General features: G+C 40.4%; 1 protein-coding gene across 2 annotated transcripts in view; it reads right to left on the bottom strand.

Moving 5' to 3' along the window:
• The window catches only part of WNT7B (Wnt family member 7B), a 212701-nt gene that overhangs the window by 73499 nt on the left and 120838 nt on the right, over positions 1 to 18364 (bottom strand). For both annotated transcript variants that reach the window (XM_073621909.1, XM_073621908.1), the window contains exon 2: positions 15315 to 15541. In XM_073621909.1, coding sequence (XP_073478010.1) covers positions 15315 to 15541 — 227 coding nt within the window. The remainder of the gene's footprint in view (positions 1 to 15314; positions 15542 to 18364) is intronic.

Below are 18364 nucleotides of genomic sequence, written 5' to 3'. Positions count from 1 at the left end.
TCCTTAGTTTTTTTTTTTGTTTTTTTTTTTAAGTGACAGTTATTTTTAGTTGAGTCCAATGAGATTTGAAAATGACAGTAACAGATTGAAAATAGACCCTGGAAATCATAAAGAGCATCCTAATTACTCTTTAGAAATCTGTTGTGCAACAAATGGCTGAATTTGTAACAGATATATGTGAGCCTGTATGAATCAGTTTCAACTTTAACAGAACTGTGGGAAGCATCTCTCCTACTAGGTGGTGGAGCTTTACAGGCATGGAAGCTATTTGAAGAAGTTGGGAGAATAGAACCATATCAAATATCAGTTCCAGAGGAAATTACAGACACAATTTGCTGCAGAATTGTAACAATGACATAATACAATAATTATACAAGACAACACAATCAACATAGAAGAAGTCCTATTTACCGCCCCTTTTCTGGTCACTGATACAGCAGTATTTCCTTACGAATATGTTGCAACAATAGCGACAAGCAGTAAAAGTGTCACATATAAGGACTACTGAACTTGTCACACGCTGGTACTAACAAGGAAAATGTTGCAGCGTTTTCATGAATTTGGTGCAAAGAAATGTGTTGCAAATGCCTCATTGACACACCATTGTAGTACCCTAGCCTTGAGAAAAACTTTGTGAATTGAACCTACTGACATTTTTTTTTAAATAAAGTTGCAGCTGTTACATCTGTTAATATGCCGCCGTTTGCTAATCTGTTGTAGAAGTTAGACAGCTTTATCAAAAGGTGGCATTTTATGTAATAATTGTGTTATATCGCTTTGCGTCCATTGTTTTGTTAGAGTATACAAAAGTGTAGCAGATTTGCCACAGATTCGCTAACACATTTGCCTAAAAATTTCCTAAAATCGTGTGAAATACAAAGAAGTAGATAGAGCAGTATAGCACGGTGCCACACCAAGTTAACCCCTTCATGTTTTTTTTTTCCAATAAAAATAACAAACATGTCATACTAACCTGCTCTGTTGCAATTGGTTTTGCACAGAGCAGCCTGGATCCTCCTTTTCTCGGGTCCCTCTTCGGTGCTCCTGGCCTCTCCCTCCTGTTGAATTCCCCCACAGTAAGCAGCTTGCTATGGGGGCACCGGAGCCGAGTCACATGAAGACATGGAGTTGCGACCCGACCCCATTCCCTCTCTCTCCTGGTTGGCTGTCTGACAGCAGCGGGAGCCAATGGTGCCGCTGCTGTGTCTCAGCCAATAAGGAGGGACAGTCTGGGCAGGCCGAGACACTCATGGACATCGCTGGACAGAGATGGGGCTCAGGTAAGTATTAGGTGGGTGCTGCACACAGAAGCTTTTTATGCATAGAATGCATTTAAATAAAAAACCTTCTGACCTTACAACTCCTTTAACTGTCCCCTGCTTAAATCAGCCCTGGTTTATGAATGTGAGTTATGGACCTTAGAGTGTGATGGGACCAATGTGAATGTAATATATATATATATATATATATATATATATATATATATATATATATATATATATATATATATATAAAGTGTATGAAAAGTGTGGTGTAAATTATCTGCGCTATACAAGTACCTAAAATAATAAATATATTTGTGTATAATATTTTAAATCTTGTAAAGGGATATCAGCACTTAAATCACAATTGAAGAATATGTAAATCCAACATGTCATATTCCTAAGATCTGTATGTTGTGCCATTTATTTGTATGAAAAAGTATCCTGTTCTCTTTGTATTGCTTCCTTTGTTTGAAATTCCTGGTTTTGCTGACAGTCCCTCTGCTTTAAAAACTGACCATACTAGGGCATGAGAGCACATCGTGGTCAGTTCCCTAGCTGTGCTGAGAACTCAGCAAGCTCTCCTCCAATGAACATACTTTTCCTGACACTTTCCCCCCTACACAACCATTTACTGGGAAAACCGGTGCACTGCTATTTCTTCTCTCCCTCTCTAAACTCTTTATGCAGTTGCGTATGTGATCACTTATAAAGGGAACAAAGGTATTTTGAGTGTTTTGATATGTATACACAAATGTTTTGCCTTTTATTTCTATTTTAAACTAAATGGGATGTTTTACAAGGTAAGGGTTCATATACAGTGCCTTGAAAAAGTATTCATACCCCTTGATATTTTCCATATTTTGTCATGTTACAACCAAAAACGTAAATGTATTTTATTGGGATTTTATGTGATAGACCAACACAAAGTGGTACATAATTGTGAAGTGGAAGGAAAATGATAAATGGTTTTCCAAATTTTTTACAAATAAATATGTGAAAAGTGTGGGGTGCATTTGTATTCAGCCCCCCTGAGTCAATACTTTGTGGAACCACCTTTCACTGCAATTACAGCTGCAAGACTTTTTGGGGATGTCTCTACCAGCTTTGCAAACCTGAAGAGTGAAATTTTTGCCCATTCTTCTTTGCAAAATAGCTCAAGTTCTGTCAGATTGGATGGAGAGTGTCTGTGAACAGCAATTTTCAAGTCTTGCCACAGATTCTCAATTGGATTTAGGTCTAGATTTTGACACATGGATATGCTTTGATCTAAACCATTCCATTATAGCTCTGGCTGTAAGTTTAGGGTCGTTGCCTGGCTGGAAGGTGAACCTCCTCCGCAGTTTTAAGTCTTTTGCAAACTCTAACAGGTTTTCTTCTAAGATTGTCCTGTGTTTGGCTCCATCCATCTTCCCATCAACTCTGCCAGCTTCCCTGTCCCTGCTGAAGAAAAACATCCCCACAACATGATGCTGCCATCACCGTGTTTCACGGTGGGGATGGTGTGTTCAGGGTGATGTGCAGTGTTATGCCCCATACACACGGTCGGATTTTCCAACGTAAATGTGTTATAGGACCTTGTTGTCGGAAATTCCGACCGTGTGTAGGCTCCATCACACATTTTCCATCGGATTTTCCGACATACAAAGTTTGAGAGCAGGCTATAAAATTTTCCGACAACAAAATCCGTTGTCGGAATTTCCGATCGTGTGTACACAAATCCGACGCACAAAGTGCCACGCATGCTCAGAATAAATAAAGAGATGAAAGCTATTGGCTACTGCTCCATTTATAGTCCCGACGTACGTGTTTTACGTCACCGCGTTCAGAATGATCGGATTTTCCGACAACTTTGTGTGACCGTGTGTATACAAGACAAGTTTGAGCCAACATCCATCGGAAAAAATCCTAGGATTTTGTTGTCGGAATGTCCGATCAATGTCCGACCGTGTGTACGGGGCATTAGTGTTTTGCCACACATAGCTTTTTGCTTTTAGGCAAAAAATTAAAATTTTGGTCTCATTTGACCAGACCACTTTCTTCCACATGTTTGCTGTGTCCCCCACATGGCTTCTCGCAAACTGCAAATGGGACTTCTTATGGCTTTCTTTCAACAATAGCTTTCTTCTTGCTACTCTTCCATAAATGCCAGATTTGTGGAGTGCACGACTAATGGTTGTCCTGTTGACAGATTCTCCCACCTGAGCTGTGGATCTCTGCAGCTCCTCCAGAGTTACCATGGGCCTCTTGGCTGCTTCTCTGATTAATGCTTTCCTTGCCGGCCTGTCAGTTTAGGTGGACGGCCATGTCTTGGTAGGTTTGCAGTTGTGCCATACTCTTTCCATTTTCAGATGATGGATTGAACAGTGCTCCATGAGATGTTCAAAGCTTGGGATATTTTTTTATAACCTAACCCTGCTACTTCTCCACAACTTTATCCCTGACCTGTCTGATGTGTTCCTTTGCCTTCATGATGCTGTTTGTTCACTAAGGTTCTCTAACAAATCTCTGAGGGATTCACAGAACAGCTGTATTTATACTGAGATTACATTTCACACAGGTGGACTCTATTTACTAATTAGGTGACTTCTGAAGGCAATTGAATACTAATGCACACCACACTTTTCAGATATTTATTTGTAAAAAAATTGGAAAACCATTTATCATTTTCCTTCCACTTCACAATTATGTGCCACTTTGTGTTGGTCTATCACATAAAACCCCCAAAAAATTAATTTACGCTTTTGGTTGTAGCATGAAAAAATGTGGAATATGTCAAGGGGTATGAATAATTTTTCAAGGCACTGTATATACTTTACCTAATGCAGTGTATATAGTATCCGCTCTTGTTTCTACTTATAGTTTATAGTATGCCTTATGTTTGTGATAAAAGGCATCCCTCTTTCACCCTTCTAAACCCTGGGATGGAAGCGGACCATTCACATACAGAATTTACTCATAAGTATTTTCTACCTTAGAGAGCCTCATTTACATACACCTCTTAGAAAGCATTACTTTAAATCATCTGTTTAGTACCGTAATGAGAACCTGTACATTAAAGCGTGGTATTCTTCTTCTTATTATGGTGAGATGGGGTTTAAGGATAGTGTGCAAGGCTGTGTCAGGACACTTGGAAGATAAAAGTGTTTTCATGTTTGGCTCGCAGGATTCCGAGCTCCACGACTACTTCTACCATATCAGACTTAGCATTGAGGGAGGGCGACAGATGCATTGTCACCTGATGGGCTAGTGACAGATAATTGTGGGAAACACATCAAAGAAGCCTCTGAAATGATATCTAAGCTCTGACCAAGAGAGAAGACATTTGTGTTTATCTGGACTGTTAGTGGTTGTCAGTCTGGCCACTTACAAATTATTTTGTCCTTCACCTCTCTACAACCTAAGTGCAAAATGACAAGTACTTTCCATTTTAAAAGGGATTCATCATATCTCCAAGTACTCGAACCAAATCATTTTAAAGTCAACCAGAAAACAAGCTTTAACCTGTTCAAGTGGAAAGTACTTTTTTTTTTACAAATATTTTTATTATAGTGTTTTCATTACAGTAATTTTTGACTTTGCATTTTTTTGGTATTGTTATTATATGCTGGACTATTGAACACCTCCCCTTACAGTATGTTTCAGAGATGAGGAGAAGGTGAGGGGTTCTGAAGTTCAGCAAAACTGAACTTGACAAGGCTGACAACACTGCTTGGGATTTCAATACAGCAGAAGCTTTATCTTGTCAGCTCAAACAGGAAGTTAGGAGGACACGCTGAGTCTCTAAATTCTCGTACACACGATTGGATTTTCCGACGGGAAATGTGTGATGACAGGCTGTTGGTGGAAAATCCGACCGTTTGTACGCTCCATCTGACAACTGTTGTCGAATTTTCCACAGACAAATGTTGGATGGCAGGTTTTAAAATTTTCCGTGGACAAATGTCTGTTGTCGGATTTTCCGAACGTGTGTACACAAGTCCGTCGGACAAAAGTCCACAGTACAAACACGCATGCTCGGAAGCAAGGACGAGCCAGAAGTGGTCGGTCTTGTAAACTAGCGTTCCACTTCGCGAATTAACATTCGTGAAGTGGCAAATTATGAAATCTTGTCAATTTTACATTGTATTTTTTTAAATGTAACTGCCTACTCCCAAACTGTCATTTGAAGTAAAACACATTGCCAAGTATTATTCTACACAATTTTTTTTATTGTGCATTAAAAAAAGAAAACAAGTACAATTAGACATGCTATCTGCCAATAGAACTTAAGCAAAAAGTGCATTCTATGCATCCAAAAATATAGAAAATATACCAAATCAAATCATTATTATTCAATCAAAAAAAAAAATAAAAGCCTTATGAATGTGTCCTGCTTCTTAATATAGGGGGTCACCAATGCCAAGAGTTGGTGAACGCAGGGGTCCGTCATCCGGAGATAATTACGAAAATCATCTGGATTATTCTCCTGGAGCTCCCGCAGGAAAGGCATATGACATAATTGGTCAGGATTAAGAAAGCAACCAATTTTTGGTCCAAGAACTCCTCCTCTTCCTCTTGTTCCTGGACTGGACTTAGGTCAAAGCAATAACTCCAAGGCCAATAATAAATAACACATTATCTCCTCCGATTCCGCAACATGTCTGGTTGATGAACGGCTGTTCAGAAACAAACTGAAAAGCATGAAATGAAAAGCGCAAACTGAAAAGCGCGAACTGAAAAGCGTGAAATGAAAAGCACGAATCAACGCTCACCAAACTTCTACTAACACGAAATTAGCAGAAGGAGCCCAAAAGGTAACGCTAAAGAGTTGAAAAATCATGTAGTATGTCAGTATGTTCGTGTTTGTTGGCTGACAATACCTTGCCGTTTCTATGCAAGACAAAATGCAGGCACACACCTTCGAACAAAAGTCCAAGGTTTTGTCTGCGGAAAATCCTATTGTGTGTACGAGGCTTTAGAGATCGATAGATATTCTTGTACACATGCAGCATGTTTAAAAGAAGAGCATGAGGAAATTTGCATGTATTTACTTTTTTTTTTAAGACAGCTCCTTAAATCTAAAATGCTGGAGAATACATACACTATATTGTCAAAAGTATTGGGACACCTGCCTTTACACACACATGAACTTTAATGGCATCCCAGTCTTAGTCCGTAGGGTTTATAATTGAGTTGGCACACCTTTTTCAGTTTTAACATTTTCAACTCTTATGAGAAGGCTGTCCACAAGGTTTAAGATTGTGTCTATGGGAATGTTTGACCATTTTTCCAGAAGTGCATTTGTGAGGTCAGGCACTGATGTTGGACGTGAAGGCCTGGCTTGCAGTCTCAGCTCTAATTCATCCCAAAAGTGTTCTATCAGGTTGAGGTCAGGACTCTGGGCAGTACTTGTCCATTCAAGTTCCTTCACCCCAAACTCGCTCATCCATGTCTTTATGAACCTTGCTTTGTGCACTGGTGCGTAGTCATGTTGGAACAGGATGGGAACATCCCCAAACCAATCCCACAAATTTGGGAGCAAAAAATTGTCCAAAATGTCTTGGTATGCTGATGCCTTAAGAGTTCCTTTCACTGGAACTAAGGGGGTAAGCCCAACCCCTGAAAAACAACCCCACACCTTAATCACTCCTCCACCAAATGATTTGGACCAGTGCACAAATCAAGGTCTAAAAGATATGGATGAGGGAGTTTGGGGTGGAGGAACTTGAATGGCCATAGGGCAGGTGGGCCAGGGCCACCCGTTCCGTGGCCTGTTGATGATCAGGCCAATGATTGTACATATGATGAACGCTGCAAAAAACTTAATACCGAGGTAATGGAAGGAAGTAGAGAGTCCAAAAATTATCCCAATAGAACACTTTTGGGATTAATTAGAGTGGGGACTGCAAGCCAGGCCTTCGCCACCAACATCAGTGCCTGACCTCACAAATGCGCTTCTGGAAGAATGGTAAAACATTCCCATAGACACACTCCTAAACCTTGTGGACAGAATTCCCAGAAGAGTTGAAGCTGTTATAGCTGAAAAGGATAGACCAACTCAATAATGAACCCTACGAACTAAGACTGGGATGCCATTAAGTTCATGTGCATGTAAAGGCAGGATTCCCAATACTTTAGACAATACAGTGTATATGTGCATTCTCCAGCACCCCAGGGTGCTCTGTTATGAAATCTTCATGAAATTTGCTATTTATCACTGAAGCTGCCAATCATATTCAAGAATCATTAGTGAGTTGCAAGGGGAATGACTGTGAGAACCAGCTTTTGACTTTCCTTCTTGAAGTTTTAGCGCTTCTGGGGAACACAGGAGGACGTGTGAAGAACCCTGCAGGCACCTAATAGAGCTGTTGTATAATTCTTTATGACAATGTTCTTCTTTATTGTGAGTAAAGATGCAATTTTAAGTCCATCGGTCAAAGCCTCTACCTGGCCCTGTACCTTGTACAATGTATGTCCATTCAACTTACACTTATTTAGGGGCTGCCACAGAGTTGACCGTTTAAACCCGAAGGTTCATGAACTTCACTTCTTTCCAACTGCACTTCTTGACATCTGTGTTGGAAAATGTTACATAAACATCCAAATGGATACATTCTTTTGCCTATGGCATCATTTCTGCTTGTATAGATAAGTGACTACTCTTTATATATCCTAAGGCCAATATTGTCAAGAGGACACATTCCCCTGCTCCATAAAAGGAGAAAAGTTCCTAGGGCATTCATCTAAAGTCTTTGATGGGGCTTTTGAACCCAGGGAAGGTCCACAGGCTATTTTTTTAAAGTTCCATCTTAGGTACATAGATTCTGACATTGTTTTTCTATGCCTCTTCCTGAGGCTTATTTAAGGCCTGACACACAGTTAGGAAAGTTTTTATTACTGTAATAATAATTCAGCTCCTTAGGTCAACACGCTCCCTAAATAGGGTCTACATTTTTTTATTCAGGATGACCTGTCAAAAATATTCATCCAAACAATTAAAATTCCGTGGTTATATTGTAAGGGATAATATCACAAATTAAAAAATGTAGTTGATCACTTGGTTAAAGAGCATTTCGTTTGTTTATTTACTTACTTCAACCTACAAACTACCTTCTGTAGCATTAGGCTTCTGAAAATCGGCATATTTTGCTTGGCACAGAAGTTTTTGTACCAATCTTTTTGCCACAAACAACTTTTATTACATTATAATACAAGCATCACACTAAAAACTGACTTAGTATACCCAAAAGGCAGCCCGCAGTACAGTTAAAGGGGTTGCAAAGGTAAAAATTTTTTTTTTTTTAAATAACAAACATGTTATACTTACCTTCACTGTGCAGCTCGTTCTGCACAGAGTGGCCCCGAACCTAGTCTTCTGGGGTCCCTCGGCGGCTGTTTCAGCTCCTCCCCGCAAGCATTAACCTACTTAATGCGAGCTCCCTCGCATGGTGGTTAGTGCTTGCGGGCGCGCTCCCGTGATACAGCCGGCGGCTATAGCCGCTCACTGTATCACTCGGCCCCGCCCCCCAGCGCGCCGCGTCATTGGATGTGATTGACAGCAGCGCGAGCCAATGGCTGCGCTGCTTCCAATCCATCCACTGTAGCCAATCAGCGGCCAGGGTGAGCAGAGGAATAGATGTCGGGAACGCGAAGCTGACTTTCGAGGCGTCAGGTAAGTAAAACGGGGGGGCTGGGGGTGGCGGTATTGTCAGAAGTTTTTTCACCTTAATGCATAGAATGCATTAAGGTGAAAAAATTTTTACCTTTACAACCCCTTTAATCTCTGGCTGAATAAAAATTTACATATTGAAGGGACCATAATGTAAATATCAGACCAAACTTACTCACAATTTTACTCAGATATCTGCTCCCCTTTCTAGAGTGTTCCTCAATGCTGATGCTGCCCATCCCTTGGCCTAATGTAAACACTATGCTGCTGGCGTAGCCTCACCTGATCTTAAATGACAGTGCAGAGGTTGTATTCAGAACCATGCCAGAACATAGTATGCAGGGCTATCCTTAAAGTGTTACTAAACCCAGGACCCTGCATTCACTATATCTGGTCTCCCACAGTACACAGAACATGGAAATGCAACTATTTTAGTAAATATAAACTGCTAAATACCTTTTCTCAAATGCAAGTTTATAGCAGTCTTGTGACCTCTACCCTCTGTCTGGACAGTGCTGACTGGCCCTGTGCTGATCACATGCACCCCCCGCCCCCCCCAAAAAAAAAAAAAAAAACAATACACACCAAGCTGAGCATGTGCAAGGTGCCTTCAAGGCTCTGTTCTATCAGCAGATGGATTGGGCACAGTAAAAGAAGGGGCGGATCAGAGAAGACAGGATCAAACAGCCTTTTCACACAACGCAGAGAATTAAGCCTTCAGGTTCCACAGTGAGTATAACAAGCATGCTGTACTGCATATGCAGACTGATTTTACTGTCATGGGTTTAGTAACACTTTAAAGGTACATTATCTCCACCCGCCCCTTCTATCCCTCCCCATAGCAAACAGAGAAAGTGAATCTCTCCAGGACAGACACATATTGCAATAAAACCACTAGAGTTCTAACCCCTTTCCACTCTATTCAAAGTGAAAAAGAAATCTTTTGGCTATAGATGCACTTTAGAGTATAGCTAAAGACCAACTTTTTTTTGTTTTTACATTTTGGATGGAGTAACAAACTGTCCAAACCACGGCCATTTTGTAATGTGCTCCATTGGGGAGATTTTCTCTCACATTCTATCATGAGACACAACAGGAAGTGAGACGAGATCTCTCCAAAGTAGAGGAACTTCTCCCTTAGACAGATGTCACTGACACAGGTGTCCTCAAAGAATGATTCCCCACTATTCTTGACCCATTTGCAACTCACAATTTCAGATTTTCCTTCATTTTCAATAGAGAAATACACAAAGAGGAGAGACATAGACAGGAATAAAAAATAAATAAAAAAAGAAAGTTTGGGCATAGATACATCCTATTTTGTGATAATGAACATAAGGAATAAAGCACAGTTTGAAAACAACGGTTTGTCTTACTCCTAGAACCCAAACCTCCATCTGACACTGTGCGCAAATACCATATGTAGCATAAACAGTCACACAATGTCTGTTTAATTCCTGTGGTCATACGTTTTGTATGATTTGAGTCATCAGAACAGCAAAAAGCACAATTTCTCACCATTCCATACTTATAGAGCAAAGGTTAAAACAATTGTATCCCTGTTTCTAAAAGTCATATTCGGAATAAGTGTAAACTCTGAGAACACTGCAGTAGCACACAATAAACTGGAGAGGCTGTACCTCTCAAAGGCACAATGGTATGCACGTTGGAACACAATGTAAAATAAAAGATATGCATAACACAAAAGTCATCTATCCTATCTACATTATTATTTTAGTGTTTGTCATAAAATATACTTACTGGAAAATTTATCATACAAATCCCATCTGTTACACCCTGTTTTTACTCTAGAAGAGTGATGGCGAACCTTGGCACCCCAGATGTTTTGGAACTACATTTCCCATGATGCTCATGCACTTTGCAGTGTAGTTGAGCATCATGGGAAATGTAGTTCTAAACCATCTGGGGTGCCAAGGTTCACCATCACTTTCCTAGAACCAGTGTTAATTTTGACATTAAATTTCAATTTAGTTTTAGTCATAGTCATTTGACTAAAATGCCATTTTAGTTTTAGTTGTATTTTAGTCATCTGAGTTGTTTTAGGTTTAGTCATATTTTAGTCAACTAAAATCTCCAGTCCATTTTAGTCAACTAAAATCTAATGGGTTTAGTTAAATTTGTATGCATTATTTAGGCATTTCTTTAGAATGCCAAACTCATTATATATTCCTGGAGTAAAAATCTAATAACATATTATTAATGGTATTAAGGTCTGAACATGCACTACAGACACAGATTTAGCCGTTGTGATGTATAACGTCTTTATAAATAAACAAAAATATTGCTTTTTGACAATCAGAAGTACAACTTGAAAATATAAAAAACACAAAAAACTGTCAACTATTGGCTGTAATTCCATTGCACATATTACCTGAAAATATTAGCAACATTAAATATAAAAAATAAAAAGAAGAAGAAGAAACGCTTTTTTCTTAATTTTTTTTCTTTTAGCAGCTTAGTAGATGCCCCCTACATATTCTTATGTGGTAGCGCAGTGTTAATATTGATGTCAAATTTAATTTAGTTTCATAGTCTTTTGACTAAAAGGCCATTTTAGTTTTAGTCGTATTTAAGTTTTTTGATTAAAATGCCATTTTAATTTTAGTCATATTTTAGTCATCTCATTTATTTTAGTTTTAGTTGTATTTTAGTAGACTAAAATTGTGTTAATTTAGTCGACAAAATATTTTAATTGACACTACCTAGAACATAATCTTACTTCATGGCTGACATAAAACAATTAGACACAAACTGGTATCAGGTTTACTTTTGTGTGGCTAGTCCAAAGTGCTTCAAAATGTATTTGGGTACTTAGGCTCCATTTACATATAGGCGTTATTGGGTGATTTTCTGCTCTAAGCCTCAGCTCTAAGGGCCAGTTCACACCACATGCAGTCCAGGGTGATTTTTTTCTGCATCAAAAACGCATGAAAATTAGGTTATATGGTTTTCAATGGGATACACCAGTTCACACCAGTGCTTGCAGTTCCAGTGCGTTCCAGTTCCAGAAAAAAAAGTAGAGCGTGCTGCATTTTTCCTGCACTGGACTGTACTTGAACGCTGTAAAATGCATTAAAAATGCACTGGAACACACATGTCCTTATTTAAGGTTAAGAAAAAAGAAGGGGGGGGGGATGCACTGGACTGCATCAAAAACGCATCAAAAATGCACTGGAATGCATCTAAAACATATCAAAAACACGTATGCAGAAAAGCAACTGGAATGCATCCGGACTGTGTTTCTTTGGTGTAATCTGGCCCTAAAAACACCCAACAAGACAAATACCATTCATTTCAATGGCCCCTGTTCACATCTGAGCGTTCTGTCACCTTAAGCAAAATGCCCTTTGCTCAAAAAAGTACATGAGCTTCTTTTTTTTGGCAGAATACAGGCATTTTACTGCTTTTCATTGGTCACTTGTCAACTCAAAACGTAGAAAACATAAAAGAGAAAAAACGCCAGAAAAATAGCAGCATCAGAGCCTCACATGTGTTTGTTTACAAACCAGAAGTCTATTTAAGTGATACTAAAGAATTTTTTAAAATAACAAACATGTTATACTTACCTGCTCTGTGCAATGGTTTTGCACAGAGTAGCCCCGAACCTCCTCTTGTTGGATCCCCGGCCGGCGCTCTGAGCTCCTCCCCCCTGCTGAGTGCTGCTTGCTATGGGGAACTCGTGCGTACCTTTAGAACCGTTTTAATTGACTTTTGCATGAGAGTTTGAAGTTAAAGTGTATGTAAATTGTAGCAATGAACTGCCTCCTAATTGCTCCCCTTTGATCTGGTAATTATATTATTGAAACTGTTTTATTACATCTGTTTGATAAGTGCAAAAAATACCTTTTGATCCTATCAGAAATGCAGGGAGCTTCTAACTTCCTATAATGAGCTAACAACACGGTGCATGTGCTGCGCTGAAATCCCAAGAAGTGCTATTAGCTCTGCAGAGTTTACCTAAGTGAACTACAGAACACCTCCACCCCTATGTTATAAAGATGAGGGAAGGGGGTTTTCTGTATTCTTAGTGAACTTCCTGTCCTAGGGTGAAAACGCTGCTCTTTCATAGATATGGTACGTGCATTGTCAACCTTGGACAAAACGTTTGGCACCGAGTCACCGCTTGTCTCCTATTCCTACCCACCTCCGAGCACCATCACTCATCTCTGCCCCCTACCCACCTCCCAGTGCTGCTCACCCTATAGAATACAGAACTAAGTATTATTTTTGGGGTGCTAAGTGTTTTGCATGGAATTTCGAGACCAAGAAAAGCAATACAATGGATCCAATGCAGCCAGAAACAATAGACCCCCCCCCCCCCCCGGAACCACCCCCAACAAAAATAGATCTGCCACCAGCACCAATAGATTCTCCAGCAGTCAACAACAATAACCCCCCCCAAACAGTGGATCCTGCCCAGCAACATAAGACCCCCCCACAACCTTAGATTCCCCCTTAGCATCATAAGACACTCCCCCCCCCCGCACACACAACAGTAGATTCCCCTCAAGCAACACTACATCCCCCCATCCTCGGTGCCAATGGATCCCTCAGTAGACCTTTAAACCACAGCACCCCTTGCCAATACATAGATTCAGTGCTGGAGATACTAGATACTAGGTGTTTCTTTAAGGACATTATAGAAAAGCCAGTAATGTTAGCTGTAGAAAGCTGTAACTGTAGAGTGAGTTTTTCTGCGTTTTTGTAGTAGTTTTTTTTGGCATTTTTTAGCTGTAGCGTTTTTTAAGTTTTTTAAAGCAAAACTATACTCCCAGAAAAGTTTATGGCCCAAAAAAGCTGATAAATGCCAACTAGCCACGCTTCTCAGCATTTTTTTTACCGTTTTTAAGCTGTTTTCAGCTTTTTTCAGAGTAAGGCTCAGTTCACATCTCCGTGTTCTGAATCGCGGGCGGAATTTGCCCGCAATTCTGCCCACGATTCGGAACAGCGGCAAATCGCGGGAGGCCCGTGCGTTTCTGGTGTGTGGCCCGTCGATTTCAAAAGCAATTTTCCTGTGATTCGATGGGCGAGAATCGCATTAAAAACACGTGAACAGAATCACGGAACACCTGTCGCCCAAAAGAAGTACATGAGCTTTTGGCGTCCCGTGATTCTATTTGCATGTTTTTACCGCGATTGTCACCTCAGCAGATATAAAAACATCCAGTGTGCATGAGGCCTTAAATGGTAAGTTCACCTTTACAGAAAAATCTGTAAGGTGAACTTACACAGGACCCTCTCCTCACCCCTCCACCATCAGTCCCGCTGACCTGGACTGTGGCGATCTCCCGTTCTGAGCCCCAGTATAGCCATGTCAGGGGTCCAGGGCTTAGAAATTCCCACAGCTGAATCTCCAAAGCGTACCCTGTCAGGAGGGCTGTTTTGGAGCTTTCTAATTGGTTGGCGCTGTCACATGGGCGGCGCCGACGAATCAGCCCCGCATAGCCCGTCCTGTCAGCAGGGAAGAAGACGCGTGAATGCCGAGGGGATTCTAAGCCCCGGACCCCTAACGCAGCTATACCGGGGCTCAGAATGGGAGATCGCCGCGCAACAGGTCAGCGGGACTGGGGGGGGGGGGGTGAGGAGGGGGTCCTGTGTAAGTTCACCTTACAGATTTTTCTGTAAAGGTGAACTTACACTTTAAGCTTATGGGTAAAAGTAAATGTCTCATTAAAACGAACAGACTAGTTAATAAAAACAGGCATCACAAAACACCTACAAGACAGCCCTCAGCTCGTGCCACCCTACCATCCTGCTATCCAATGGGGCACTAAAGCAACCAACAGTGTCATGCCCACACAAATGATGTATGAGGATTTGTTGACCATTGAAGCTGGATTCCCACCACTATGCTGTTCATACATTTATTTTCACAGCAGGAGCTAAAATACTTTATTGTTATACTTACCATGCGTTGCAGCACATTATGACTTGTAGTAGCACCTTGAACTGTGTTTAAATGCAGCATGTTCTACTGTTACCCAGTGCACACCAACGCAGCACATTGACATGAATTGGGCATACTGGAAACAATAGATTTGACTTGTCATTGCATTGGGCCTGCACTAAGTAATGCAGCCCAAGGCATGTAGTATGAATGGGCCCGTAAGGTACCAGCAGACATCTTGTGAAACCTTCCCCTCTGGAACATTATCAATTCCAGCCTAAATGTCAGGTTCACATCAACAATTAGCCTATTCAATTAACTCCATTTAGTCAACTTCTGTTTTTACAGCTTGCACTTGTTCTGCAATCATTTAGAAAGCAGTGCAACTATATACCAAAGCAAAAAATAGAACAAGCTTGACTGATGCCAGTTTTGATAAAACAAAATTAATACATTTTTGCTATTCCTTCCACATAGGTAATAAACTGCTTACCTACTCGTAGCTCTTGTCCAAATACTGTCCTCTCTCCGAGTGCTGAGCAGTTCCATCGGGAGTAGCGGAACTGATACTGGCATTCATTGATCCCCATCTGTGCCCCTTCTCCAATAACTATAATAGCATCCGGGCGGCTCTCGCAGATGGCTCTTTGCCGAGGCGCCAACCCTGGAATCTTGTTGCAGATGATGTTTGCTCCCAAAGCCACCACGGATGACAAAGCTCTAGAAAGAAATAAAAAGATATAACAAAAACAAAGGCAAATTCTGTCCAAAAGGCATATAAACATCAAAAAATAATAATAATAAAATAATATTAAAAAAAACATTAAAAAAATATTAAGGGGCCCCTGTCTATAATCTCTATGTCTCTATAATCTGTCTCTATTATCTCTGATGCAGTTCTTCTAGTAATACAAAATTCGAATTGTTTTCAGAGCTATTCTATAGGAGTCTCAAACAGTATATACATTAATATTATTCACATATATTGAACATATTATTTTTCTAACTGCACAAATGACTGTGTAGTCAGCTCTGGGCCCTTTGTGCCTATGGACCCCACAACAGTCATATTCACTTATCATTACTTATGCATTACTTTATCTTAACCCACCCCAGCCAATGCTTGCCAGGCAACTTTTAGCAAACTTAAGAAGGGATCCTTTCATAGTTGTAAATATTTGAAAATGATTAGAAGGAACATGTTAATGATATCAAAAATATCAATCCCTCCAAAAGAGTAGGTGGCATGGACAAGGGGAACATCTGAGACACTTGGGAGCTTTGCTCTTTGATATATTTCTGTATGTTCAGAGCCTCGGGCCTCCTGCATGTTTTTGAAGATGAAAAGTTAGCAGAAGTAAATTTAAACTGGTGAGGACCTTGATGACAACTACCAAAGGACATGAAGGGACATAAGGTAAGAAGTAATACTTACAAACTTACTTCATTTGCCTAGACATATTACAAGAGTGAATGTGTTTTAAAAGAACAGTTATTTTTTAAAATGCACCTGTTATCAATCCTAATCTTTTAAAATGAAAAATCACCACTTAAAGTGGACTTCCACCCAAAAGTGGAAGCTCCGCTTATTTGCTCCCCCCCCCCCCCTCTGGTGCCACATTTGAAACCTTTCAGAGGGGAGGAGGGAACAGGGACCTGTTTTTGACAGGTCCCCGTCCCCACTTCTGGGAGACGGCACTGTGGCGCCATCCCTTGGAAAGTTCGGTCCCCTACTCCTTTCTCCACCGCTGGGCCAATTAAAAAGCACAGCACGCTTCGCACATGCCCAGTAGGGAACCAGCCATGAAATGGAATGGCTTCACTGCCAGTTTCCCTTAGTGGAGATGGCAGCACCCGACAGCCGATTGTCGGACTAAATGGAGTTCATTGAATAGGCTGATTGTTGATGTGTACCGATATCACGGGCTCCCTGGACAGGTAAGTGTTCATAAACTAAAAGTCATCAGCTAAAGTATTTGTAACTGCTGACTTTTATTTTTTTTTTTTTCCCCAGGCGGAACTCCCTTTAAGAACAGATACTGCAAGATACACATCATTTTCTTTATTGACCAAAAATCTCTCACTTGGATGTCTCTCTTATTTTTATTTTTATTTTATCTGGGGGGCGTTCACCTGATTTTCATAGTGTCAGGGCAAAATAAAAAAAATATTTAGTATATCCCTTCAGTACATGTTCATTTTGACATAGTTTATCCCTTTGAACATCCTACAAGTACAGAAAAATCCCAGTTGATCTGCAAGAAATGTACTTAGCTCCTAATTTCCTCTTGTGGAATGACACCTAATGACCTTTCTGTGGATTAAAATAGCAAGCTTTGGTGTCAGCCCTGTCCAGTTGTCTTTTGTTAAATTAAAATGGATTTAAACCCTTACATATACCCAGTGAAGTGAACAGCCTCAGATGATACACAGAGATGAAACAAATCTCCCTGCATAAGTTTTACAGGTATATCTGCTGTCTTCCGCTTGCTATATTCTTTAGAAAGTGCACATTGTGTTAACAAAAATTCTCTTCCTGTTCAGCACTGGGAGTGAAGTCTTGGCATACACTGTGTGACAGCTGATTGGAGTAAAGGCACACACACCCTCTCCACATAGGAGGAGGAAGGAAGGAAGGAATGTGCAGAACTGTGCTGTGAAAAGACCAGCTCTCTGCTAATCTATTTATAGCACCCACCCTGACACAAATTTCAGGCTGGTTTTATATCGGTTGTCAGACAACTTGTCAGAAGTTATCATCCTGATAACAGAAGAATGGAGCAGCAGAAAGACACGGGACTTAGGGCTTTGGAGAGAGAAAAGAAAACACTGCAGATATATGTGCCCCGGTCAAATTTCATGAATCAGGTTTACATCCACTTTAAAGAATCCCTCCCATTGTCATAACCTTCATAGCACTAATGCAAAATATTAACTGTAAGGATCCCCTGAGATAACACAGGAAGTGGACACAGGACAGCTTTAAATCCAAAACACACTATCAATAGGTATTTTGTTGCAATTATTGAACAGGTATAACAACACTTTTAATGGTACTGTACATTTAACAGATCTAAAGGGAACAAATTGTTGCTATGGTTTACATACTGTATACTTTAAGCATACACTTTAATCCCTGCTAACAATCCTCCTTCAGTTAAAGTTCTGCGGTGACCAATAAGGGAAGTGTTATTGGATTGGGGAATGGCAACTAGCAGTGCTTAGCTCTAAAGGCTGGGAAGCCCTCTTTAGTGGGACAGTTCATTTTTTAAAAAAGCAACAGGTTAATTTTAAGTCCTACTCAAACTTGCCACACGATCCTGGCAGTTGGAGGAACAAGGGCACCATAAAGAATTTGTTAAAAAATGTACAAAGGCATGCAGCACTGGCCCACACCAACCAACAGGTTTTCACTTTAGGGAAGTCAGATTTTGCTTCCTGCACTTATCGTTCTTTTACCAGTCCAAGCCTTTAGCCACCTTTTAAGCCCCCTTCAGTTATGACCTGGAAATTGCTGTCAGTTAAATATTTTTGGTCATTAGT

This window comes from Aquarana catesbeiana, linkage group LG03, assembly GCF_042186555.1.
Source record: "Aquarana catesbeiana isolate 2022-GZ linkage group LG03, ASM4218655v1, whole genome shotgun sequence".
Taxonomy (NCBI): domain Eukaryota; kingdom Metazoa; phylum Chordata; class Amphibia; order Anura; family Ranidae; genus Aquarana; species Aquarana catesbeiana.
This window is presented reverse-complemented; position numbering and strand designations above follow the sequence as displayed.